At 45.2% G+C, this 26112-nt stretch overlaps 1 protein-coding gene across 1 annotated transcript; it reads left to right on the forward strand.

Annotated features, from left to right (window-relative positions):
• The first annotated feature begins 6020 nt into the window (after window positions 1-6020).
• On the forward strand, window positions 6021-8147 carry LOC146073119 (nodal homolog). Its single transcript, XM_083180299.1, has 3 exons — window positions 6021-6300; window positions 6832-7583; window positions 7995-8147. Exons 1-3 carry the CDS (start codon window positions 6021-6023, stop codon window positions 8145-8147), a joined length of 1185 nt encoding a protein of 394 aa, XP_083036425.1.
• The last annotated feature ends 17965 nt before the right edge of the window (window positions 8148-26112 follow it).

A 26112-nucleotide genomic window follows, 5' to 3' on the forward strand; every position in this document is an offset into this window, starting at 1 on the left:
CAGTGCAGCATCAAGCAGGGGATGAAGGGGGGGGGACATTACATACATTACATTAAGACATTACATGCAGGGGGCACATGCCCGCCGAGCTGCGCAGCACCTAGGCAGCCATCAGCGGCGCCACTGGTCGCTGCAGCAGCCAGGTGGTGACAATATAAGCAGGGACAATACGGTTTAACACACAGGGAACACATACCCACCGAGCTGCACAGCACCTAGGCAGCCATCAGCGGCGCCACTGGTCGTTGCAGCAGCCAGGTGGTGACAATATAAGCAGAGACAGTACAGTAATCACACAGGGAACACATACCCGCCGAGCTGCACAGCACCTAGGCAGCCATCAGCGGCGCCACTGGTCGTTGCAGCAGCCAGGGGGGTAACAGTATGAGCATGGTATGAGGAATAGTATGAGCAAAGACAGCAAAGTTACAGCAGAGACAGTACAGTTATCACACAGGAGACACGGGAAACACATATTGCTGAGTGCACAGTTCCTAGGCAGCCATTGCGGCGCCATCTTGAATGTTCCTGTAGAGCAGCGTGGGTGGTGGTGAGGGCGTGGGAAGAAAGAGTCAGTCAGCGAGGCCGGGGGAGAGTCAGTGGGGGGTGGGTGTGGAATTACCCGGGGCTGATGTGGCCTGCTGGGGGGTGTTGTCCTACCAGCCTCTGTGTAAATGCCGATGGCCCCCCTCCTGTCCTAGCCGGGGGGAGGGTTGGGATGGTTCGCAGAGTGAGCTGGAGCCCTTCTCACGGGGTCTGCTTGTGGTTGTGCCCGGCCCTCTGTGACCATAGGGAAGGTGATCTGCCTTCCCAGGGTGCCGCCTCTCTGATGTCCTGGGTGTCCCCCGGTGATGGTGTTGCCGGGGGCTGCGGCGCACTGCTTTCACGACCGGGTACCTCTATGGTGTCCTGGGTCACCCCGGCTGATGATGTTTCCGGGGGAGTGCGTTGCACTGCTTTTCATTGCCGGGTGCCTCCCGGCTGATGGTGTTTGCGGGGGCTGCGGCGCACTGCTTTCCAAAGTCCACGGCGCTCGCCGCTCAGCCTCCTCCTTTCTCCGGCGGCGCACACTCCTCCTCAGCCTCCGCTGCCTGGCCGCCTCGTCTGCCTATCCCTGTCCACCCTCCGCCACTCGCTGAACGCTGCTTCTGAGGCCGGGGATGGTGGAGCTCCGTGGATGGGGAGATGGAGCTCCACGTCCATGCGACCACCCCCGGCCTCTTCCGGAAGTAGTGGCGTGTAATTTAACAATGGCGTGTAATTTGGCGTGTAATTTAATGTGTAATGGACACGTAATGGTGTAAATGTTTAATGGGCGCCTTTGGTGGACAATGTCCCTGTTTATGAAGCGTATTGAGAATTTTGGCTTAATCTGTGTGGCATTTTGTGAATTCTGGCTCAATGCGTGTGTTATTATGTGAATTTTGGCTCAATCCGTGTGGCATTATGTAAATTTTGGCTCAATCCATGTGGCATTATGTGAATTTTGGCTCAATCCATTTGGCATTATGTGAATTTTGGCTCAATCCGTGTGTTATTATGTAAATTTTGGCTCAATCCTTGTGGCATTATGTGAATTTTGGCTCAATCCATGTGGCATTATGTGAATTTTGGCTCATTCCATTTGGCATCATGTGTAAGGGGCAAGTATAATGGGGTCTAGTATTTTGTTGCATAATGTGTAGAAGTTGTATATGGTGTTGTACACTACACTCAAGGACACACCCCCTGTTGAGTGGCCACACCCCCTTTTCCGGAGCGCGCCTTCGGCCCGCGCACAACTACATCCTTCACTTTTGTCGCCATGGTGGGTCTGCGTACTTTAAATGTCAGGGCCTATTTTTAATCCCATTCCCACCCTCTCTCTGCCGCTCTCTTAGCATGTACACAGGCACCACTAACACCGCCCCTCCCCCACTTAAACCCTCTTTTATCATGGTGCCCCCCCTGTCATTTTATCCTGGATCCGCCCCTGTCCAGGGCCAGGGAAAAAGTAAACGCAACCATCAGTAAATTGGTTGCAGCTAACAGAGGAAACACAATTTAGCTCAACAATGTAGAAGAATATTGTAGGGGGGTTGTACAGGAGCAATGGAGGACACCTATCCAAAATAAGCCCAGGCATATTAATCCCTGCCTTGCAGGATTCTCTGGAAGGCTTGGAGTGGTAGGGGCCGCAGTGTGGGGGCTTTGGTCCTTAGGTCGCTAGAACTTTGTGTGGCAGGGAAGGAGCAGTGCGCAAGGATGGTAAGTGGGGGACTGTCAGAACGCCTCACATATTCACCAACAGCCAGCCCCACACCTTATATCCAGCAAAATGTGGCATGGGTCATATGGGTTACACATCACGTGAGGGTGCTATGAAGATGGTAACTGGTTCCAAAAATTTAGGGGGCATATTTGCATGCCTCGAAGGTTGGGCTGGGCTAGCCCCATGGGAAAAAGCTGGTAGTGGGTGGTCCTGTGCCTACAGGAGTGGTCCGTGCCTGCCCCAGGTGGCACGTAACGATAAATAAAGCTATGACCGACTTATTTGCCCCTAGTCTCATCTCTGTTATTGGCTGTCAAACATGGCACTGTATCGGTAAATCAGTCTCTCCATCCCTATAGTTCTTCTTAATCTCCAATCAGACCAGCAGAGGGCAGACACATCTTGTATAAATATTACATGCATTAAAATACAGTTAACTGAATACTCCTATGTTTCCCAAATAGGAGTTCTTTTCTTCAGACAGACATCCTAATGGTTTATTGTGACCTGTTTATTTTCATTATTCCTTTATCATGGTGATGGATGAGTGTCTCATTGTGCCCTTACATTTTGTGTATTGAGACCAGTGCATGAGCCGAATACACATCTCCATGTGGTGACATTTGGCCAAACAGTTTTTGTTTTGTCTGTTCATGATTGACATGTTACCTGTGAGAGCAGGAGGACACAATTACACAAAACTGTGGTTTTGCTTGTTGTCTAAAGGCTAAAATGTCTTTTGTTTTTCCTCCAAGGAGCAGCAGATCGTTGCATGATGTCTTTAAATATGTATCCTATCTCAATAAAGGTGTACAGTGCATACAGCACAGTGCATACAGAGGTGTCCTCATACACCTATTCTTTTTGGGCCATAAGTTTTTTTAGCACCAGTCTGATGTGAATGGTCAAATATTGTGGGTGCCAGGGACAAGTGCTATGCTGTCTGCCCCAGGCTCATTAAGAATGTAAAGCATCATACATACATAGACACCTGATAAAGCATAACCTGATTTTTGGATAACCTGGTTTTTGACAGCTCCCATCCATAGCAGTGGAATATGGCGCTCCCTTTGTAGAAAAAGGGGTGGAGTTTGATGACCTTGATTAACCCAGTGGTTCCCAAACCGTGTGCATAGGCACCCTGGGGTGCCACAGGACATTTGAAGGGGTGCCTTGGGCCGGTGGTCTAGAACTGATGCAAATTATTCATGACTGGTAGCGGTCAATCTTAAACTATGTGGAAAAATAGAAGTGCAAACACCGCATAACTCAACCTATAGCTGGATACACATTAGCAAATAACTAGAATGGCATTGCCACAAGACAACAATATAGGGCATACACACTGACTGATATTCTCTTTCAGTGATGTCACTCCCCCTCACCATACATGCCTACTTTTGAAAACTAGTTTCAGGGAGATTATAGTTGGTAGTAGAATTTTGCAAAGCGCCCCATTCAGGGGGCGTGTCATGTTCCTCCCAAAGGGCGTGTCTAGTTCCATATATGGAGAGATTGTGAAAAGTGAATGTGAAAGTGGCACCTAGAAGCATGGGTGTGTAATTTAAATTGACTTATATCCAAATGTAGATGAGCCCCAAAGCAGTTAGTAAGACTTGCTATACTCGATAAAGTGCTGGCAAATGGCGCTGATGATTCAATGAAAATGTATCTGTCTCTCATTCCTTTTTTCCCCAAAAATGTAACCGTGTAATGCGTGCTAGGTGAAATGAGGGAGATTGCTAGACTAATGAGGGAGAGAGGGAGATTGCTGCTATTTCAGGGAGTCACCTGCACAATGCAGGAGGGTAGGTAACTTTTATACTAGGGGTGCTGTGACAAAAATGATTATTCCTTAAGGTGTTGTGATTCAAAAAACTTTGGGAACCACTGTGTTAACCACAATGTCTAGCTATGAGGAAACAACACCTACAGATGTAAGGGTGTGCAGACCTTCAAGCCAAGAAAAGCATGCATCTACAAAGGGCCATTATGAAGCAGCCATAAATTTCTTCATATGTGCCGATTTAGAAAAATAATTTATGAGGCTATGTTTTCTGATAACAAGGTATCCAGGGAGTATATATGTGCTCATCTGTTTGTGGGCCAGATTCTCTAAGCTTCAAAAGTGATAAAATGGAGAGTGATAAACAGTCAGCCAATCAGCTCCAACCTGCCATGTCACAGACTGTGTTTGAAAAATGTCAGACAGGAGCTGATTGGCTGGCTGTTTATCACTCTCTATTTTATCACTTTTGAAGCTTAGAGAATCTGGCCCTACAGTATGTCTCTCATGAATATTTCCACCATAGATATAGGTCCTGATTCAGGTCACTTTTGCTGAGCAATGTTTAGCTACTGCACATGTGCGTAAACTTTTATGCGCATGTGCAGCCATTTGGTGGGAGCGGGCACAGCGGATTGCTTATTCACCGGCCCGTTCGCACCTAGCAGTGCTAGCGGTGGACGTGGGGAGGTGGCAAGGGGTGGCACCCATGAAGACACTGGGCGTTCCCACGGAAATGCGCCCGTGATGTGGGTGCCGGGGCGGGTAGCTGATGTCAGCTGCTCGCTTCACACACAGGGATGTCACAGATCTAAGACACCAGAAAGGTGTCTTAGATCTGCGAGCGCTGTACAAATCATGTGATGGTCGGCAACTATCAAATTATTTTGCCCAGGGAAATCGGTGTGCGGGGGGGGGGGGGGTAGGTTGCAGGCGGCATTTAGAGGACCCGCAGCTTTGCGGGCAAGGGCGTAACTTTTCACAGAGGCTGCAGCTCCAACATTGGACTGCAGTGAGGTAAGTAATAAAACAGTGATACAGTGTGTGCAGTTGGTGACCCCCCACCCCTTTGGACCCAGGGGCCGCACACACTTCACCTATTATGGAAACACCAGTGCCCTAGACTAAGCTAGTGGCCCCTCATTTTATGATTTATTTTATATATATACCCTCCTGCCACTTTATCTTTCCAAAGTGGTTTAGCTCCATTTTGATTTCTCTGCACTACAGACTTTCCCCATGTTGCCCACCTCTTCTTACACCAAGTCCAAGCATGGTCTGTAGCCTTAGTGGCAGATCTACTAAGCTTGGAGAGTAAAAATGTGAACCCCCCCATCAGCTCCTAACTGCCAATGTTCAAACACCACCTGTGCCGTGACAGTTAGGAGCAGATTGGTTGGTCACTTTATCACTCTCCAAGGCTTAGTACATCTCCCCCATAGATAGGCATTTCTGCATTTTTAAATAAAATGTTTAGGCGGCCTATATACGGAGAGAGTTGCAGAGTGTTCTGAGCAATGCTAGATCGCTCAGTACGCTCAGCAAGATCGCTCAGCACACAGCGATTGTCAGAGCTAAATTTGCAGAACATTCAGACATAAGGGCATGTCTGAATTTTCAATAATTCTGTTTTGCATTATAAGTCGGCGGGTAATTCATTTGCATAAGTGTACTGTATGTTTTAGATACATTGTAGTGTATATTTGAACCGAACAACTGTATCTGTACAGGGAATGAGGCTTGTATGGATACTGTATATCTACAAGAACCCCACTGTGATATCATTAGTTTAACAGTAGGGAACCATTAAGTTGACAGCCCTAGAAGCTATTGGCTTTTGATACAGAGGTCATTTAGATCAAAAAGCTCATTAGGTGTGAAGAGCAAAGCAACAGCTCAGGCTTCCCTGCTATATATACAGTGTGAGTCCAGTGTTGAACCAGAGGGTGAGAGAGATAGTCACATCTCCTGAGCTGTGCAGATATGACCACACCAAGGACTGCCCTGTGCTTACTACTCCTCTCCCTGGTCCAGGGGATGCCCGGTCTTTTGGACATGGAGACTAAGATTGGGCTTTCAGGATCTTACTTGGGATTGAAAGCTTCATCCATCCTTACTGGAAATAGACATCCACATGACGCAAAGTATCCCCTCTACATGATGCAGCTGTACCATACTCTACTGAAAAACGAGACCAAAATATCCCATATAGAACAGAAGGACAGACCGGACTATGACACTGTTCTAAGCCTTGTGGCGAAAAGTGAGTACATTATCTACACTACATGATCATTATATTAGTACCTATGTCATAGTAGCAACTTTGGTTGTTTTAAAAATATTGATTGTTTTTCCACGTTAACGATGGTCAATTTAAGGATTGCAGACAAACACATTGGGCCAAATGTAATGCCACCCGAGTACGGTGGCCATGGGGGATTCCAGCTGAAAAAAAAATATGCCTTCTAAGTTATTGCCCCTTTAAAAAAAAAGTCTGAGTTCTGCTGGCATCCCACGCAGCCGTTGGACTTGGGTAGTACCGGTATTACATTTGGCCCATTATCATACTTATCCAAAGCAATGTGGGTTCTGCATGATGTCCACATTGTGAAAAAGTGATTAATAACACCCATTAAATTGCTATCGTTAATTTAATTTCATTATTGTGAATTATTTTGTCTATGTGTCATATGGACAGTGCTCAAATTGTATATAACGTGTATTGTGTTAATCTCTGTGCCCTAAGTACCTCAATGATACATACTAAACTTTTGTATTGCTTTGTGTTTTCCAGATTGCACTGAGGTCAATAACCATCTAATGCTATCATTCGATATGTCTTCGATCTCCACCAGCAACGAGTTAAAATTGGCACAACTAAGAATCCACCTCCCTTCTTTTGCTATGTCCCGTAACGTAACTTTGGACATTTATCACAGCAGGAAAGGTAGACAGATCTTCCTGGGATCATTCAAGATTACTCCTACTGAGAGACATGGATCTGCTTGGATGAGCTTTGATCTCACCAAAATGATTCAGTACTTCCTCCACCAGGAAGAAACATACATGGATAGTGAGCACATGAAGGACATATACATAACCGAGATGAACTCGGACTCCAATGTGGAAGCAGAACCAGAACATGCCGCAAACAGGGTCCATGAGTCCACTCTAGAGAGAGTTGTGTTGGTGGTATTTGCAAAGGACAATTCCTTCAACAGCATCTCTGGGTCTCCCAGTCTCATTAAAACAGTGGAGTCCTCTAAATATGTCATTTTGGAGAAGGTTGCCAAACTGCCCGGCATTAGAAGACACAGAAGGAACAAACACGAGAACAGCCATTCGCTGATGAACAATGTGCCCTTTAGACCCATAGAAAATGGAACTCCCCTTTGCCGAAGAGTGGATATGATTGTAGACTTTGGTGAAATTGGATGGGGAAGCTGGATTGTCTACCCCAAACGATACAATGCCTATAGATGTGAGGGGGCCTGTCCGATCCCACTGAATGAGACCTTCAAGCCAACAAATCATGCCTACATGAAGGTAAGCTGATGTCTGTAATACTAACTAAAGAACATTAGGGCCAGATGTATCAAGATTCAAAAATAGATAAAATTGAGCGTGGTAAACATTCAGCCAATCAGCTCCTACCTGTGATGTTACAAGCTGGGTTTTAAAAAATGACAGTTAGGAGCTGATTGGATTTTTTTATCACTCTCCACTTTATCACTTTTTGAAGCTTAATACATCTGGCACTAGGTCCCATGGCCAATATAATGACAAGCTTTACCAGGAATCCATCAATGTCCAAAACCTTCTGCTATACAGTAGGTGCTGTATTTAGACAACCTGTGAGCATAGTATATCCTTGTAATAAACCAGTATTGCTCTCATTGACATGTGCCTATGTGTATTTAGTCCTGAAACTTATTTCTCTTATTTATCTCTTGGCAGAGCGTGGTGAAGCTGTACCAACCCGAGAGGGTGGAATGTCCTTCCTGCGTTCCAATAAGGATGAGCCCCCTGTCCATGCTATATTATGAGGGAAGGGATGTGGTTTTAAGACACCATGAAGAAATGATTGTTGAGGAATGCGGGTGCAGTTAATTACTTGCATATATGTTCATACTACTAAAACAGATGTGTAAATATTGTATATATGCTAAATATATTTTATTTATAAAATAAACAAGTTTTGTAATGTCTGTGTTAAAATGTATGTTTACTTGTTATAATAAAGTGTATACCAGGTATTATGTCTTCTCCTTTATACTCTATAATCTTGAGGGACACTCAAGTAGGACTGTAGCAGGGGAGAAATGTGAGATTCATATCTTTGTATGGTAAAGCGCAGACCAAGTGGGAAACATACCTGGGGCCAGATGCCCTAAACTAAAAAGTGTTCAAATGGAAAGTGATAAACAACCAACCAATCAGCTCCTGCCTGACATTTTTCAAACTCAGTCTGTAACATGACAGTTAGGAGCTGAGGGGCTGGTAGTTTATCACTCTCTATTTTATCACTTTTTAAAGCTTATGCTGCCAATACACTTATGCAATCAGATTCGAGGCAACATCGAAGAGCGCTGTCCATCGAATCCGATCAAATCTCATGGTGCAAAACTTGCCCTCTTTCAGACCCCAATGTCGCATGCCATCTTGGGATGGCACATCGGGTGCTGGAAGAGGGCACGCAGAGGGGGGCGGAGTAGCCTAGCGCTAGAAGTAGCACTAGCAGGCGGTGGGGGTCAGCGTTGCGGCAGAATTTGAAAAAAAAATTAAACACAGGGTGGGCCTCTGATTTCCTGAGAGAGCTCAGCCAATCAGAGGGCTAACCAGTGTTTTAAACAATTATACCACCTCCGCTGACCCCCGCCTCCCACTAGCACTACTTCTCGCGCTAGGCTACTCCACCGACATCTGCCCGCCCTCTTCCACACCACCAGAAGTCCCTTCGGCCCCCTCCGGCCCCATCTTCCCAAACCCCACACCAACTAATGCATTCCCTCCGCCCCCCACCCAGATTTTATTTGAGCGATCGCATGTGGTCAAAAACCACTTGCGATTGTTCTTGCAATTCGATATACACAGTATTATGTGCAGCACATACTATCTATCGACGCGACATTCGATGGAGGGCACAAGCATCATGTTGGATGATGCCTTTAAAATGCATACAATCATTTGATTTATCGGCCAGATGTGGTTGAAATCAAATGATTGTATGCAATATCTTACAAGTGTATGTGCAGCACTAGTGCATCTGGCCCCGTAAGAGAAAACCAGTTAATATATTATATGAATTACAGTACATTCCACACCAGGTGGCACAATCTTCCTGCATCAGGTTGCACAATGGTCACTCTCTGCATGTTCATAAACACAATAGAAATTAGAATTCCTACGCAATGTTCAGTACTACATAATGCCATTTTCACAAATATGAGAAAGGTAAGATGGTAACTCGGAGGCCTCAGCCAGAAATCACAGGATACACAAGGTTTAATAGGAGCCAATGTTCTTATGCATTACTGTTGCTCAGTGGTTCTCAAACTCTGTCCTCATGACCCGAGACAGTTCATGTTTTCCAAGTCACCCAGCAGGACCACTGTCACTTTTTAAAAATACACAGGTGATCTGGAAAAACATGAACTGTGTGGGGTCTAAGGACAAAGCTAAAGATCTTATAACTAATGAAAGGAGGGCAAAAAAGACATTTCCTGACTTCAAGACAGGCAAAAAGTACTTGAATAAAATGTTGTAACTGAGATTTAGTTAATTATGGCCTTATTATTTTTATTGTTATTATTATCAATTATTTATATAGCGGCCAAAGGGAACAGAAGCGCCCACGTTACAGAGTTTATAAACATGTAAACACAACAAGAAAACGGTGACTTAATCCAAACAGTATAATGCCCCTTTCCCACTGCAGGTCTTAAACGGTAAATTGCCATTTTTTTCCCCTTTCTAAACGTTTAAGGCTGCAGTGGGAAAGCGCCAGAGTTGATTTACCGGTTAATGTTAACCGGTATTTCAACCCGTTTCCAAAGCAGAGTCCTAAACGTTTCAGAACCGTTTTTTTATGCAGTGAGAATGGCTCTGAAATGGTATTTAAAATCCCACACTAGTCTCCCCCCCCCCCTCCCCTGGTACCTTGCAGCTGGTACCTTGCAGCGGGGCAGCATGGTAGACAGGGTAGGCAGCTGGCATTCCAGGGCTCCTAGTCGGCAGGTCCCAGACTGATACATGAAAGCATCATGCAGAAGGAGGCTGCAGCTGGTGCACAGACAGCGGGGGCACTGGGGATCCAGGCAGGTCCGTGCTCAGGAGGAGGAAGCGGAGGAAGGTCCATTAGGAGATTGTCATTTCATCAGCGGGGGTCCCTGCAGCGAATGGGAAATAGCGGAGCCATTCATTAAATATGCGCATATTTAATCAGCAACTAATTAGATATGTGCATATGTAATTTTCGGGACCGCTATTTCACATTCGCGGCAGGGACCAACGCCGATGAAATGACAATCTCTTAATGGACCTTCCTCCGCTTCCTCCTCCTGAGCACGGACCTGCCCGGATCCCCAGTGCCCCCGCTGTCTGTGCACCAGCTGCTAAATCATGCTCCTGCATCAGTGGTGGACCTGCCGACTAGGAGCCCTGGCATGCCGCTGCCTACTGCACTGCCCTGCTGCCCAGATGGATTGCTGCCAGGTACCAGGGGAGGGGGGGAGCAAGGTACCAGGGCAGGGAGGGAGGGTACAAGCTGGCAGGTACAGGGGGATGGGGAGCAGAACAGGTATCAGGGGACACGAGGGGATTAAACGACTGTGATGTGCATGGTACTTAAATGGCGGGGGTCCCTGCAGTAGATTAAAACAGTAATCTACTGCAATGTGAAACCAAAAACCGTTTTAAATACCGTTTAAAAATACCGGTTCTTTAAACGGCTTGGCAGTGGGAAAGCAGCATAGGACAAGTAAAGGGACAGGGTATATAAACATTTCTGCATCAGCAGACAGTATTAAAATCAGTAATAGGGATTAGATGCCATCGAAGGAAGTATTGATGGTTCAGGTAAAAAAAAGGTAGGACACATGAGGGAAAAGGGCCCTGCTCGTGAGAGATTACTAACAGTTCTACCTTTTTTTTGTCATTAGTCAGTAAATGTTCAGTACAAATGAGTAGCGTTGGGTGTCAGCATCCTTTAAGGTTTATGTTGCTTATTTGAGTGGCTTAGTAAAGACATGTCTGATAACATAAGCACAGTCGGTTTACATATAATTACTAACACTTGTATATATAGCACACAAATATTGCACACAGTGAATATTTCAGTCAGAAGAACTTACAATATATATTCCCTAAAACAGGGGGAAATATACCTAGTAGGGTTACAGATTTGTCAGAACACAATTAATCTACCAGTATGTGTTGGAGGCATGGGTATATAAACTAATTACCAAGAGCAAAGCAAGGGGAGAACAAATAAACTCCATACAAATGGTGGCTTGGTTTTGAATGTGAGACAAAACACAATCCCATTAACAGTGGCGCGTGCAGGGGGGGGGGGGTTCTGGGTACCCAGAAACCCCCCCAGGAATCTTAGACTAAAAGCTGGCTCTAGACTGAAAGCTGAGGGTCCCCTCTTTCCATGGGTACAAGAATTTAAAAAAAATCGGCCCTGGGGAACTGGAGATATCTGACTTCAAAGCAGTGGTCCCCATCCAAACCTGTTAATTGCTCTTCTCAGTCAGATATTTCAGGTTCTCTCTGACTAAGCGTTTTTCTGAGGGTATATTCCAAAAGCTGGGACTCTCCCCCTTTGATGGACACTAGTAGCTTGTCTCTACTGTTCCCAGAACCAGAGATATCGGCCTTCCAGCAGCTGGTTACTGCTCCAGCTCCACACACCTGGTATGTAGTTTTATATACTCGTTGGCAGATTGCTCTGCCTCCTGGACTCTGATCCCCTAGTCTCCAGTACTATTTGGTAGTTGGGATTCTCTAGTTTTTAATTCCATTAAAAGCTAAGAAATCTATTTCCAGGAACTGGAGATATCTGCAGTCAAGCAAGCTGTCCTCCCACCAGAAAATTATGAATAATAAGCCCACTCCACTATACACCCCTCCTCTGCGTATTAAACATCCTCTGCCACCCTGGAAGTTATGTATCAGGGCTCCTTCTTTCAGCCCAATGCCCCCATCTCCCACCATCTGTGCAGTAAAGGGGTAATTAGTGGAAATTACTGATCCAGGTCCTACATGCTGAGCGGTTGATATACTACCCCCTACCACCCGCGGGACATCAAATCTTCCGCCCATAGCACTCACCACCCCTATCGCTGTAGGATAGGTAGGTGCCCCAATACATTGCTATGCCCAGGGGTCTACACTGCTGATGACGGAGCGACAGGCTCCGAAACGTTGCCATTAAATATCACTGCTATTAAAAGTCCTTGGAGTGCCGTGTCATATATATATACATACACATACACTTTTATTATTTTTAAGTGCATCCAGTTAACTATTTATAAAAAAAAAATGTTTTGAAAACTTTGGGGGTGTTTAGAGCACAGTAAAGAGCCTCTGTAATAATAGGATGATGCCTTGAAAACTACTATGGGGCAGATAATCCCTAAAAGCCTAAATGTGGCCTATTGTTTATTATACTACATAACAGCTGTGCCCATAACAAACATGTAAAAGATAATTTGGGGGCACTGATCCCAGAGACTGCGCCCTACAGTACTTCCATGTAGTGGCTGCTGCGGCTGATGAATTGCCCCAGTGTGAGACAGTCAGTGTAACATGTGGATTGGCTGCTACATGAACTGTCAAGAATAACAAAGCCCAGGCCTTACGCCTTGGAAGCAAAAACATTCGTCTGACTGGGCCCAATCCACATGATTCACCTCAGCACCCACGCAGGACATCTCCTTGTGTCTGGCCAGCCATAATTACTTTACAATGAGAGGTGGTGCACTCCCAGTAACTCCAAGCTGGGGATCATCTTACTTAAATGTTTCACAATGTGTTTTCAAGGGAAGCTGTGTATAAAATACACAAAAATACATTTACCACAATGTTTTCCAGGGGAGCTTTGTATAAAATGCGTTTTCTTTATAACATAGGAAACATCCATGGGTAGTTTGTTGAACAATACAATGTGTAATATGTGTTAATGTAGCTGATAAACTAATGTTACCGTATGTGTGAAGGGGTGATATATACTGAATATTCAGAGAAATGTACCCTATCCCCATACAGAGCGTGATTCAGGGGTGGCCGCAGAAGCGCACATAGCAGCATCTATTGCGCACAATATCATGGGTGCTGCAACCTGACCCTGTTCACAAAGAGAATGATTCAGCTTTGATTGGACGGGGCTACATTTGGCCCTGTTCCGATGGTGGGAGTCCTGCGCATGCGCGTATTTGGCATAGGGGTAGGGGGGGTGAACACAGGCATGGCGTTCCTTGCTCGGGGTTGGTGGCTGATGTCACATGACGTCAGCGCCTGCCCCGTCTTTGCTGATCAGCAGCTGTGATAAAACTCAGTTGAGTTTCTCTCACTCTGTACTTACGTAAGTGAGGAACAAAAAATTGATGAACGCCCTGTTAAAAAACCATGATGGAAGTAAAATTCTCGGTACTCTTTACCTAGAAGGGCGCCCACGATTTTGATCTTGGGCATCGTAAGGAAAAAAAATCGCGTCGGTCGCATCGCATGCGACCAAAAAAAAAATCGCATGCGATGCGACCGACGCGATTACCGCGATTTCCCATAGGGAACAATGGTAAATGGCCCAATTGACCCGATTTTCCATAGGGAACAATGTTAAATGGAGCACAGAGGCCAAATAGTCCCCCTGAAGTGTGAAATGGCCCCCCCAATTGTCAACGCCACCCCACGATCAACGTCAACCCGAAGCGTGGCGAGCGCAGCGAGCCGGCGGTACGCATCCTATGACCTTTTCATACCCCCACTATCCACGTCGGCGTGGAGTTGAGAATATAAAGTGTGCCGAGCGCAGCGAGCCCGAAGCGTGGCGAGGGGACGCGGACACCTTCACAGGTATACGCATCCCCTCGCGGGCTTCACAGGTGTCCGCGTGCGCTTGCCACGCTTCGGGCTCGGTGGCTCGCTGCACTTTCTATTCTCAACTCCACGCCAACGTGGATAGTGGGGGTATGAAAAGGTCGTAGGACGCGTACCGCTGCGCTCGCCACGCTTCGGGTTGACGTTGATCGTGGGGTGGCGTTAACAATTGGGGGGGCCATTTCACACTTCAGGGTAGCTGAAGTTCCCTATGGAAAATCGTTAACATTGTTCCCTATGGAAAATCGGGTCAATTGGGACATTTAAAATTGTTCCCTCTGGGAAATCGCGGTAATCGCATCGCATGCGATTTTTTGGTACATGCGATGGCTGCAATGGCCGTGATGGGTGCCCTTCTAGGTAAAGAGTACCAAATTCTCTTTATCAGATGCATTTTCTACAAATATATTTTTTACTCAATGACCCTGTATTTTCGCAACATTTTAAAACACTGTAATAAAAATCATTCCCGTCCTTCCATCAAGTGACTGGAGTATGATCTGTTTGCAATTCACTTGATCTTTATATTCTTTTGTATAGAACATACGGTACTTGTTTCCTAGCACGGCGCCCATCGCATACCGTATTTAGTGGTGTGCGATGCGATATTCTCGTTAAATTAACAGGAGTGCTTGTACAATGAAATATCACATAGCATTGCATGCCAGCTAATGGCATGCGATGCGATTTTTAATTGTACAAGCTTACAATGTTTAATGCACCCCCATTATTAACGCCACCTCCACTATCGACGTCAACCCGAAGCGTGGCCCGCAAGGGACGGCGGTATGCGTCCTCCGACCTTTTCATACCTCTACTATCCACGTCGGCGTGGAGTTCTTTTTAGATAGTGTGGCGAGCGCAGCGAGCCCCGTGAGGGGACGCGGAATACGAGCCCGAAGCGTGGCGAGCACAGCGAGCCCCGCAAGGGGACGCGGAATACATGTAAAGTAATCCGTGTCCGCTCACTGCGCTCGCCACACTATCTAAAATCAACTCCACGCCGACGTGGATAGTGGGGGTATGAAAAGGTCAAGGACGCGTACCGCCGCCCCTCGCGGGCCACGTTTCGGGTTGGCGTTGATAGTGGGGGTGGCGTTGACAATGGGGGTGCATTTAACATTGTAAGCACCCTCTAGGGTGCTTGTACAATTAAAAATCGAATCGCATTGCATGCCGCTATATTGCATGCGATGCGATTGTATAAGATGCACTTTGATCAAAATCGGGGGCATCGTGCTAGGAAACAAGTACTGAACATACTACACATTAGTATATTTTAACTTTTTTGCATGCATTCAAAAAAAAGACTGATGTGAATGTTCAACTATACGCTGTAAAGCGCTGCGTAATATGTATGCGCTATTTAAGAAACTGTTAATAAATAAATAAATCTGAGCAATCAGTAATGAGCAATGAATAAAGGTCCTTCCCCTCATCAAACATAATTCTACAATAAGAATATTGTGCATCAGTGTCTGCAATAGTCCCAGCTTAGTGATAGGAGGCTCGTAGAAAAGACATAAAATTAACACCCGATCATAGGCGTGCGCACGGGGGGTGCACAGGCACCTCCTAATGACCGCACTCCCCGCACGATTGCAGCACCTCCCAATAACCGCGCTCCCCCATCTCAGTGAGACGCTGTTGATTGGAGGTGATTCTGCTGAGGTGAGCACCGCGAGTGCAGCGCTAGCAGGAACATGGAATGCTTGGCGGGTGGGTGAGGGGACGCCACTGCCAGGGAGAGGCTCCGCTCTGCTGGCTATTCACCGCGCGTTGGGGGAGGGTAATTTAAGGCAGTCAGGTATGGGGCAGAAGCACTGGATAAGCGGGGGGGGGGGAGGGGGACAATCCAGTGAACTCCGCTCTGCTGCCTATCTCCAACTGGATCCCGCACCTGCTGTTCAAGTAAAAAAAGTGGAGGCTCAGAGACCCTGCGTTACTCAAAAAATGGCCACCACCTTAAAGGAAACAGATGCTAAAGGTCCTCTAGCATCTGTCAGTATGCCCACCACTACCCAGAACAGCTGACTCTTGGAGTACTGGCACGCTGTGCTCCTGCAGCCACGGGTAGCGAAAATGTACCGCACCCTCAGCCCATGGCAATGAGCATTAAACCCCTGGCAATGAGCATGTAAACCCATTGCATCAAGCAAGAAACCCCTCGGCAATGAGCATGTAGGCAAGTAGCACTTATGTGGCATAATGTGTAATGGGCATCATGGTCTGAGGAGTAACGTGTAAGGGGTATCACAGTCTGAGGCATAATGTGTAATGAGCATCACAGTGTGAGGCACAACATGTAATGGGCATTGTGGTGTAATGGGCATTATGGTGTGTGGTATAATGGGCACTACAGTGTGTGGTGTAATGTGCATTGGGAATTACAGTGTATGGTATAACGTGTAATGGGCATTGTGGTATGTGGTTTACTATGTAATGGGTGTGTGATGTGTAATAGGCATTATGGTGTAACTTTTTTATACATAAATAAGTTACTTTCTATTAAGTTTGCATTTGCATTGATGCCCAGTAGACTGTGATGGACACGCCCAAAAAGGCTGTGATGGACACGCCAAGTAGGCGGCAATGGACATGCCCAGTAGGCAGTGATGGACACGCTCCTCCAATGGTGCACCCCCTAAGGAAATGGGCTGCGCACGCCTATGCATCCGATTCTCACTGTACTTGGTGTGGCAAGAGGAGCAGTTTACCATGACTGCACCTATCATGTATGATTGTATGGCTTATGTAGATAGGACTAGACACCAGGGCAATTATATATAACTATTTATATGAGCTTCGGAGAAACAGCATCAGGATAAAATAATTACACAAAGATGAAGGCAGATCTCGTATGTATTTATTGTCTGACAACTACATATTATGCAGCTGCACTCTATAACACAAATAGTGTGGTAATGGGCAAAATTCAGAGTCACTGGGCCCGATTCAGGCCTGATCGCTGGGCTGCTACTTTCTGCAGTTAGTCACCTTCTCTGTGCATGGCTGCGAATGGCATTGCGGCCATGCAAATAGTGGGAAATCCATTTGCAATCACTTATCATCGAATGGATTCCCTCACACACCTTCCCCCATGTGCAGCAGCCACGTTATCCTAGATTTACTCAGCACTGCTTTGGCCCGGTGGAGATCAGGGACACTGCTGACATCAGCAGCCCTACCAATGGCCAAGAGCAGTCTGTGTTTTTCCGCAGCACTCCCGCTTGTCAATCTTGTTGCGATGGCCAGTGATGACAACCCATCTCTGGCTTTGTTTGAAAGGAGACCCGATGATCACTCTGGCTGCAAATTGGTAGCCCATCAAATAGAGCTGAATCAGGCACACAGTGATAGTTACATCGGAATGGTTGTTTGGGGTCAGTCTATAGAGCGGTGCCAACTAATGGGTTTTACTTTGCGGGGGTGCTAGAAACTGCAGGCCAAAATATTCCATCATGCTGGTGTAGTGAGCGACAGGGGAATCTCTTCCCTACACAGCTGCTGAGACCATTCTGAGAGAGCAACTGGTTTCGGTCTGTAGCAGGTGGCACACCTGCTGTAATCGTGTGATTTGTGCCATACCCTGAATGTTTCTTTATATATATATATATATATATATATATACATATACACACACACCACATCCAAATGAGCCCCCAACGGGCAAACATGGAAGAACCAGCACAGACGGAACTTTATGTCCAGAATCAAAGTGACAGTAGAAGCAGCAAAATTAAGACTGAAATGTCCACACACTCAGGCAGCAAGCAATACAGTAGACATTACTGATGTGGCTCCATGGCCAAGGCGTCCATATATATAGTAATTAATTCAGAATACATTTAGACTAATCTTACACTTTGAATGCCACATCTGTGAGAACTGAACTTAGGCCCTTATTCTGGTTGAGTCGGATGGCTCCGAATGCGGATGGCCGGCCGATGGTTGGTGTTTGCGCATGTGTAGAGGCGTATCTGCGCAATACAGTATGGCGTGAATTCTGTACAGAAAACGATCGGTTGGAACAATCCGAACAGGGGGTGGAGAGGGGCGTGAAGGGCTGTTTGGGCTCATTAACATATGCGTACGCCCTGCGTTTCATGGGCGTTCCCATGAAAACTCTGGGCGTGCGTATGGTAATCCGGCCGTGACGCACGTGTACGGGGGTGGACATATGACAATTTTATATAAATGATAAAGATGCATGTGAAGTTATAGTCACTTGCAAATTCCCTTTTATAAGAGAGCACCACACAGCTTAGTAAATTTAATTCAATTTATTATTTTCATATTGATTAATTCAATTTATATAAAAAAAACAAGCAACAATAAAAACAATGATAATTTAAAAATCAAGTGGTACAATATAGGGACTGGAAGACACATTCCAATAAATTCACATTCAGTTTGTTTCCCACTTAGGGGAAAAAAAGTCCTGTGTTGTATTAGAAGGCAACGTATGGTAATTAATTGTGGGATTTAGGCACGCCACCTTCTTAAAGGCCCGGTACCATCTGTGGAGTAAGAGCTCACCAAAAAACCTGGAGTTCCCTCATCCATTAATTGGAATACAAATCTGTTGGATTCACTCAGTATGTTGTCTGCTAGCGTCTAACTAATACCCCGTTCTCACTGCCGCAAAAACCAGGGTACTTCCCGGGCAAGCTGAAAATTCCCATGTCCTGTCTCAGTGTGAAAGGGTCTTTGTGAAATTCCCGGGCGTTATGCCCCTGCAAAAACCCGGGTTTTTTGCAGGGTTTTTCCTGGGTAATACACGGGTGTACATCAGTGTGAACAGCACAAACCCGTGTTTTTCACACATGATACCAAAAAAACAAGCTCATTGGGGGATGTAATCATGTGATATGTGACATCCATCATGATATGCTACGCAAGTACGTATACATTATACGCAATTATTATACATATACAATATACGCATTATACATTATACGCAAGTACGTATACATTATATGCTATACAAGTACGTATATAGTGAAAATCACTTTAATGTACATATGATTAAAATATGTACATAAAAACATAACTGTCTTGTCCTTATTATTAATATTTTATTAAATGTTGTAATAGCCATGATAAAATCTATGCAGTGTGCTGGTGAAAAAAAGCCCTATTTAAAATGACATAATCTTTAGGCAGCCAATAAAAGATGTTTTTAAACAGCCAATCACAGTAATTAGTACAAATTTCCCTACAGCCAATCAAAGCTGCTATTACATTCCATACACTTGTTGGAAGGCAGACCATGGAAAGCAGTGTGAAAGGGGCAGACACGGGAAATTCCCGGGTCTGAGGTGCAGTGTGAAGGGGTCTTTTGAGCCGAGAAGCTCTGTGCCCCCCCAAAAATCCGGCAAGAAAAACCCGGGATTTTGCAGGGGCGGCAATGAGAACATGGTATAAATTGGCACTTTGGAAAACACTCAGGGTGACTATTGATCTGAATGTCATTTTTTATTTATTACTTGTTTTTAATATTTTATTATTAAATTGTTATCCTTTCTTACTATACACTGGGACATGTTGAATCAATTGCCATTTAAATGTTAATTGGGGTTGACTGCCCTTTTTTTAGATTGCTGCTTAGAGCCTAGCACACTCACAGTAAAGCGCCTTTAGCGGTATAGGATCTATATCCTTTTTTGTTCTATTGTCTGATGTGTTGCAAACTCGCAGGCAGCGACATCTGCAGCCATTGGAGATTCATTCTGATACCTATGAAATGTAATGAATCATCTAACTCAGGCATTCCCAACCACGGTCCTCAAGGCACACCAACAGTGCAGGTTTTGTAGATATCCAGGCTTGAGCACAGGTGACTTAATTAGTATCTGAGGGATTCTGATTAAACCATCTGTGCTGAAGCCTGGATATCACTAAAACCTGCACTGTTGGTGTGCCTTGAGGACAGTGGTTGGGAATGCCTGATCTAACTCATGTTATCTATAAGTATAATATGCATGTACATATACACACCAAGCACATACTTTTAGTATGTAAACTCTTATGAGTAGGGCCCTCCTTCCTCACGTACTCACCCTACCTCTTTACCTCACCAGTGCTCCTGCCCTGGTCTTCCCTTCCTCTACTTCATCTTCAGTCTCCTCGACAATTTCGACACCTACTTCTGAACTCATGCTGATTTTAGTTCTGCCAGCTATACCCTTATTTATGCTGTATTTTATCAACACACCCTGTACGTTACCTTGTAATTTGTTTTTTGTTTGCTATGTACGGCGCTGCAGACACTTTGTGGCGCCTTATAAATAAACGTACTACTACTACTACTACACTCATGTAAAGGCATCTTCGCTACAGGAATGTGGACGTATTGAGAGAAATGTTAATTTTCAACTGTTGATGTAAAACATTGAAACGGAAAATAAGCCTTCAATTAGTGATGGAACAAAAAGCACAAATATAAGGTCTAATTAGGTGATAATGATCGTTATTTATACATCTGTTTACATCCACCTAAAGGTATGTACTAGGGATTATTTGACATTCAGTGAGTACATAGCATAAAACTAATTCAAAGAAAACTTTTCTTTTCCATGCAACACTTAATACCAGTCTCACAGTCTCAGCCTCTGTGGACCAACATGTAACTGCTTTAATTTTAGCCACTTCAGTATCTATGACCCTGCATTTGGTGAAACCTAAATGTTTGAGCACAATATTGTCCATCTCAGCTGTCCTCCTCCATAGGATGCGATGTGTATGTTTTGGCCAATAGACAGGTGGTCAAATATAAAGGCAGAGATTTATCCAGACTTTCACTTGTAGGGCAGCTGCAATAGAAATACATGTCACGGTCAGATACAGCCAGGTGGAAATGTGTTGGTAGCTGAGGAAGGCTCTCACCATCTGCAGGTGGTGGGACCTGCACCGATACTGAGCTGGGGAATTCTGGGACTCTGGCACCTTACACACCTTACACACCTTACTAATACTAGGCACGAATGCTGGGGTTGCATTTACTTATTTATTTTACTTTATCTTATTTTCTTTTTTTACAATACAACACAAACTATTTTGACTTTGTTTTTTTCAATTATTTTTATTAGTTTATTACTCAATGTAATAATTATTATTTTTTACACAAGTTAAAAAAAAAAATAACACTATCCACATTGGCAAACATACATACTCTTGATCACTCCGTTAAAAATTGAATCTGATCGGTAATACTGTATCATTAACCTCATGGAACAATTTAGAAGTCTCAACTTTAGGAAATCCTCCATTTTGATTTTTGCATGTCCATAAACTGTTCTTTATTCAGTAATATTGGTTCATGTTTTCTTGGTTCTTGTGGGTCTATGGCCATTATTCAATGCTCCTGATTCACCATTTTTTCGGCGAATCGGGCTGTTTTCACTCCTTGCAGTGAATATTTTTCACTGAAAATCTGATTCACCCTATTCAATGTTCACCGAAAACGAACAGTGAATGCCGGACAGTTCTCTGTTTCATGCTCGCTGCAATTCGCTGGTGTATTTCAATGGGGTTTTCACTGGGATTCACCAAGAGAATTGCTTTCTCCCTGATTTTTTTTTATTTTTCGGTGTCAAAAATCAGAAATAGTTTTTTTGTGAAGGGGCATGCTATTTTTATTCATGTGCTTGAAACACTTTAATATATATTACATTTTTTAATTTTTATAAAAAAATTATTATTATTTTTTTTACACATTCGCCAGCAGGGGGGCCGGGAGCCGCTCATTAAATATTCTTATATTCACTTCACACTGGTCGCAGCTCTCCTTGGGGGCAGCTTCTGCTGCCTGTGTCCCCGGGAGCCCTCCCCCACAAATTGTGGGGCAGGCAGGGAGGCTTACATCTCCCTGCCTGCCTCCGTCCCCCGGCTGCCTGCGGTATTCACCGCAAGGGTTAAAATTCACCTTCAGGGGCAACGAGCCCCTGCGGTATTGAATAGGATGACAGGGGGGGCTGGCAGCGAATGCTGCAGCCCTCCGAAACCCTGCGAATGTGCAGCGAAGCCTAAACAGGATTTTATTCATTTGTATATGTGATTTGTTATCTACTTATGTAAATGACTCTACTATAATTCATGTTAATATTTATACTATTTGTGCAGTTCTATAATAAACTCATTTTTGGAAAAAAAAAACAAATATAGCAGATGTAATAGGCAGAGGACACTTTTCACAGGAGGAATCCAGACATGATTTGTTTATCCAGCCTCAAACCTCGCTCAGAATGTGGATTGTGAGTAGGGTGGCCAATCCCGGGATCGGCGGGATCCCGGGATTTGGCCCCTAAAACGCCGGGATTTCAATCCCGGGATTGGAGTTTCCAATCCCGGGATTTCGGGATTAGACTGCGCATGCGCAGTCTAATGCCGGCAGCGTCTGAGCAAGTGCTCAGACGCTGCCCGGCTACTCCCGTCCCGGCGTTGTGGCTCTGCGCAGCGTGACGAGGCCAGAGGTCACGCTGCGCAGGCCAAGAAGCTGCGCAGCCCCGTCCTGTCATCGCCCGGCCGCCTGCCCGGCCGCCCGCACACCTCCCTGCCCGGCTCCGGAAGTGAAGTGGCCGCCTCCCGCCCGGCTCCAGCAATGGACCGCCCACCCTCCCAGCTTCACCGAACACCCGCCCGGCCGCACTGCACATGTAAGTAAATATGCGGGGCAGTCGGGGCGGGTTTTTTTAATTAGGGAAGCCAATCCCGGGATCCCGGGATTGGGCATTTTTCAATCCCGAATTCCGGGATTGAAAAAATGCTCTGGGATTGGCTTCCCTAATTGTGAGCAATGGTGCAGTTACTGCTGGCATGTCCAAACTGTGGCCCTCCAGCTGTTGTGAAACTACACACCCCAGCATGCCTTGCCACAGTTTTAGCATGCCTAATAGCAAAACTGTGGCAAGGCATGATGGGAATTGTAGTTTCACAACAGCTGGAGGGCCGTAGTTTGGACATGCCTGAGTTACTTTATAACAAATCTACCAGTGTCACCAAGCGCCTTACATTCGCTTACCCCCATAATTCATTAGTGGGTGGAATAATATTTAAGAATGGTACTAAAATAGCACAAGCGGTGACTACTTGTTTTTGCTTTTTTTTTATATCTACCAAGCTAATGAAGTAAATGTTATGTGGGTTCTTTGGAGAATATATTTTGTAATCACATAGAAGAAAAAGAGAATTTGATTGAAGACACATTTTACAGGGGATACAAATTTATTCACAGTATGGCAAAACCTAAAAGGCAGCTTTCTATTGGCTCTCAGTGTGATGCCCCAGTGGCTTTTGGGATGGAGCCAGAGACAGACTGGGGTTCTGAAACCACCATAGCATTGCAGTCTGCGTACACACCACAGATTGCATTATTAAGGAGCCCATACACGCTCCATTGTGGTCCGGCTCCGTTCTGTACTATGCGATGCATCACATAGTACGGTACAAAAAGTATGTGCTGCACATACTTTTTGTACTAGATACACATCGTATCGGATCGCAGTGCATGCACAAGGCATGCGATCCGATGTGTACTTTAAAGGTACATAACGGAGGGTGTATGGGCTGCATAAGGACAAGTCATGTCTCATGGGCAAATATCCATATCCTAGGTGGCCGAGCAGAACACCGGAAAGTGACGCTACTCAGCCAGCCCATTTGTCCTGTTCCATGCAGAGATGCTTTGGCAGGCTTTTACACCAGACTGGGGCCTATCAGGCCTTCAGCAACTCTGGCATTTGGTAGAAATGCTAGATGGGTAGTCTGTCCCTGAGTGGAGAGGGAGCAAAGCATAGAGAGTAGAGGTACCGTGGTGTATGGCCCGGCAGAGAAGAAACCCACCTCCCACTCCCCGCACACAGACGTGATGCAAAATAATACCACAGCTTATACAACAATATGGTACAAAGCCTTATCTAATTACAATATAAATAATCTACGTTTTATATTAAGTCCCATACACACAGTGAGATATTGGCTAGCGAACAATTTTTGACTAAATGCACAAGAGATTTTGACTAAATAATGATAGTCTATGATCTAGTCAAATTGCCTTGCCTGTACAGTCATTCTATACTAAGCAATCTATGCTAGACAATATTGACTACACATTGCACAATTTTTCATACAATTTTGACTATGTAGTAAAATTGTCTAGCTATTTAGCCAAAAGCGCACCATGATTTGCCCTGCGGCCGATAGTGATGCACGGACCGCAGCATCACTATAAGCCGTCAAAATAGACTGTGCAGGCAAGCCAATTTTAAATATATCATCTGCAATGTATTGGGCCATGGACCAAATCAGACATAGTGAAAATAGCTTTTACACAGTCAAAATCCGCTCCATGCACTTTAAGGGGAAATTGATTAGTCAACATAACCTGTATTGCACCCAGTGTACAACTTTTTACTTAAAAATAGTATATTAAGCAGTTATGCAAGATGGAGGGAGCAGCCATTAAGTAAGCAAGTAGGGCCTACTTAGAGCTATTTGGAATTACCATACAAGAATTCAGGGAGATGGGTGAGGTGAGGCCCAAAGAGGAGTCAATATGTTAATGCAGGTCCTCTTATACCCAATTCTGACTGCAGGCAAATTCCCAGGTCTAGCATGTCAACCCGGAAATTTGCCTTTTAACACAGGTTTTTTTGCAGTGTGAACGGGTCACATACCAGGATCTCATACATGGGTAAAACCCTTCTTTTTACCCGTGTATGAGATCTGGGTATGCAGACACGGGATGACCCGTTCTCACTGCATAAAAACCCGTGTTAAAAGTCAAATTACCGGGTAGAACTTCTTCACCCGGGAATTTGCCTAGCAGTGAAAATGGGGGTCCGTCTCTGCAGTCCCTGGCATATTAATGCCACGTAAAAGCTGTGTAGTTAGAGGGAATGAGGTGATGGGGGCAAGATGGCATGATGGAGTCAGGTGATGGTGGGTGAGGTGAGGGGGTGACAGGGGCAGTGCTGAAGGGGGGGCAAGAGCGAGTGAGTTGGGGGAGGGGGAGGCTAGTCTCAGTCTTAACTAACCATGTCAAGCCTTCTGTTCACCAGTGCCAGGCTACCTTTCTGCCCTGCAGTCTGCTGTCCGTCTCCAGCTGCCAGCAGCTGCTGCCACTCCCCATCACCTGCACCCGGCAGCTGCTGCGCCCTCCCCTTCCCCCTGCTCCCGGCCACATCTACACAGTGCCTTTCTCTGTAGCAATCCCAAAAAACTCAAGTCGCGCGCTTTCAGACAGCTGGTGACCTGGGTTTTTTGAATTAAGACCCGGGAAAAACCCTAGCAAATTCCAGGGTCAAAAACCCTGGCATTTTAGACCTGGGTTGATCCTTTCAGACAGAAAAAAAAACAGTTCTACCCTCCTGGACCAGGGTAATTCCCAGGTTTTGGTTTCTGTCTAAAAGGGGTATTAGCAGTGGCGTGCGGTGGGGTGAGGCAAGTGAGGCACAGCCTTTCCTGTCATACTAGCGTATATGCCGGCATTTTTAATTGAAAAGTATGTCAAAAATACATATTTTAATATTAAAAAAAATCTTATTTTTATTATTTTAATAATTTTTATAGTCAAAACTCTGGAGTAAAAAGTCTATGGCAGGTGAAGCAGTGCCTCACCTGGCTACCTTTCCTGCACATCTCTTATCAAAACCCAGCGAATCTCCAGCAGTGTATACTGCTGCACATGTGTATAATGCCGGCATGTACCCCATGGCTCATATATTGTGTGCATATCTGGCTCTGGTACTTGCCAGGGACTCTTTAGCCATTTACCTCACCGCATGTCCCTGGGTATTAGATGCTGTTTCTCCAACACTTTCCTCATTGTCCTCTGCTGTTTATACTTCAGGGAAAGACATATAGAGAAACTTGCTGGTTAAATTAAGTTATGAAATATTTGTATTTCTTTATACGTAATTTATTTGCACAATTCTAATATATACTGGGATCATCATTGCCTGTGTAAACATAG

This window comes from Crinia signifera, chromosome 4 (assembly GCF_055691185.1).
Source record: "Crinia signifera chromosome 4, ASM5569118v1, whole genome shotgun sequence".
NCBI lineage: Eukaryota > Metazoa > Chordata > Amphibia > Anura > Myobatrachidae > Crinia > Crinia signifera.

Coding starts and splice junctions, on each gene's coding strand:
- LOC146073119 (XM_083180299.1), top strand. CDS start 6,021: ATGACCACACCAAGGACTGCCCTGTGCTTACTACTCCTCTCCCTGGTC. Junction 6,301..6,831: donor TCTAAGCCTTGTGGCGAAAA/GTGAGTACATTA, acceptor TGTGTTTTCCAG/ATTGCACTGAGGTCAATAAC. Junction 7,584..7,994: donor CAAATCATGCCTACATGAAG/GTAAGCTGATGT, acceptor ATCTCTTGGCAG/AGCGTGGTGAAGCTGTACCA.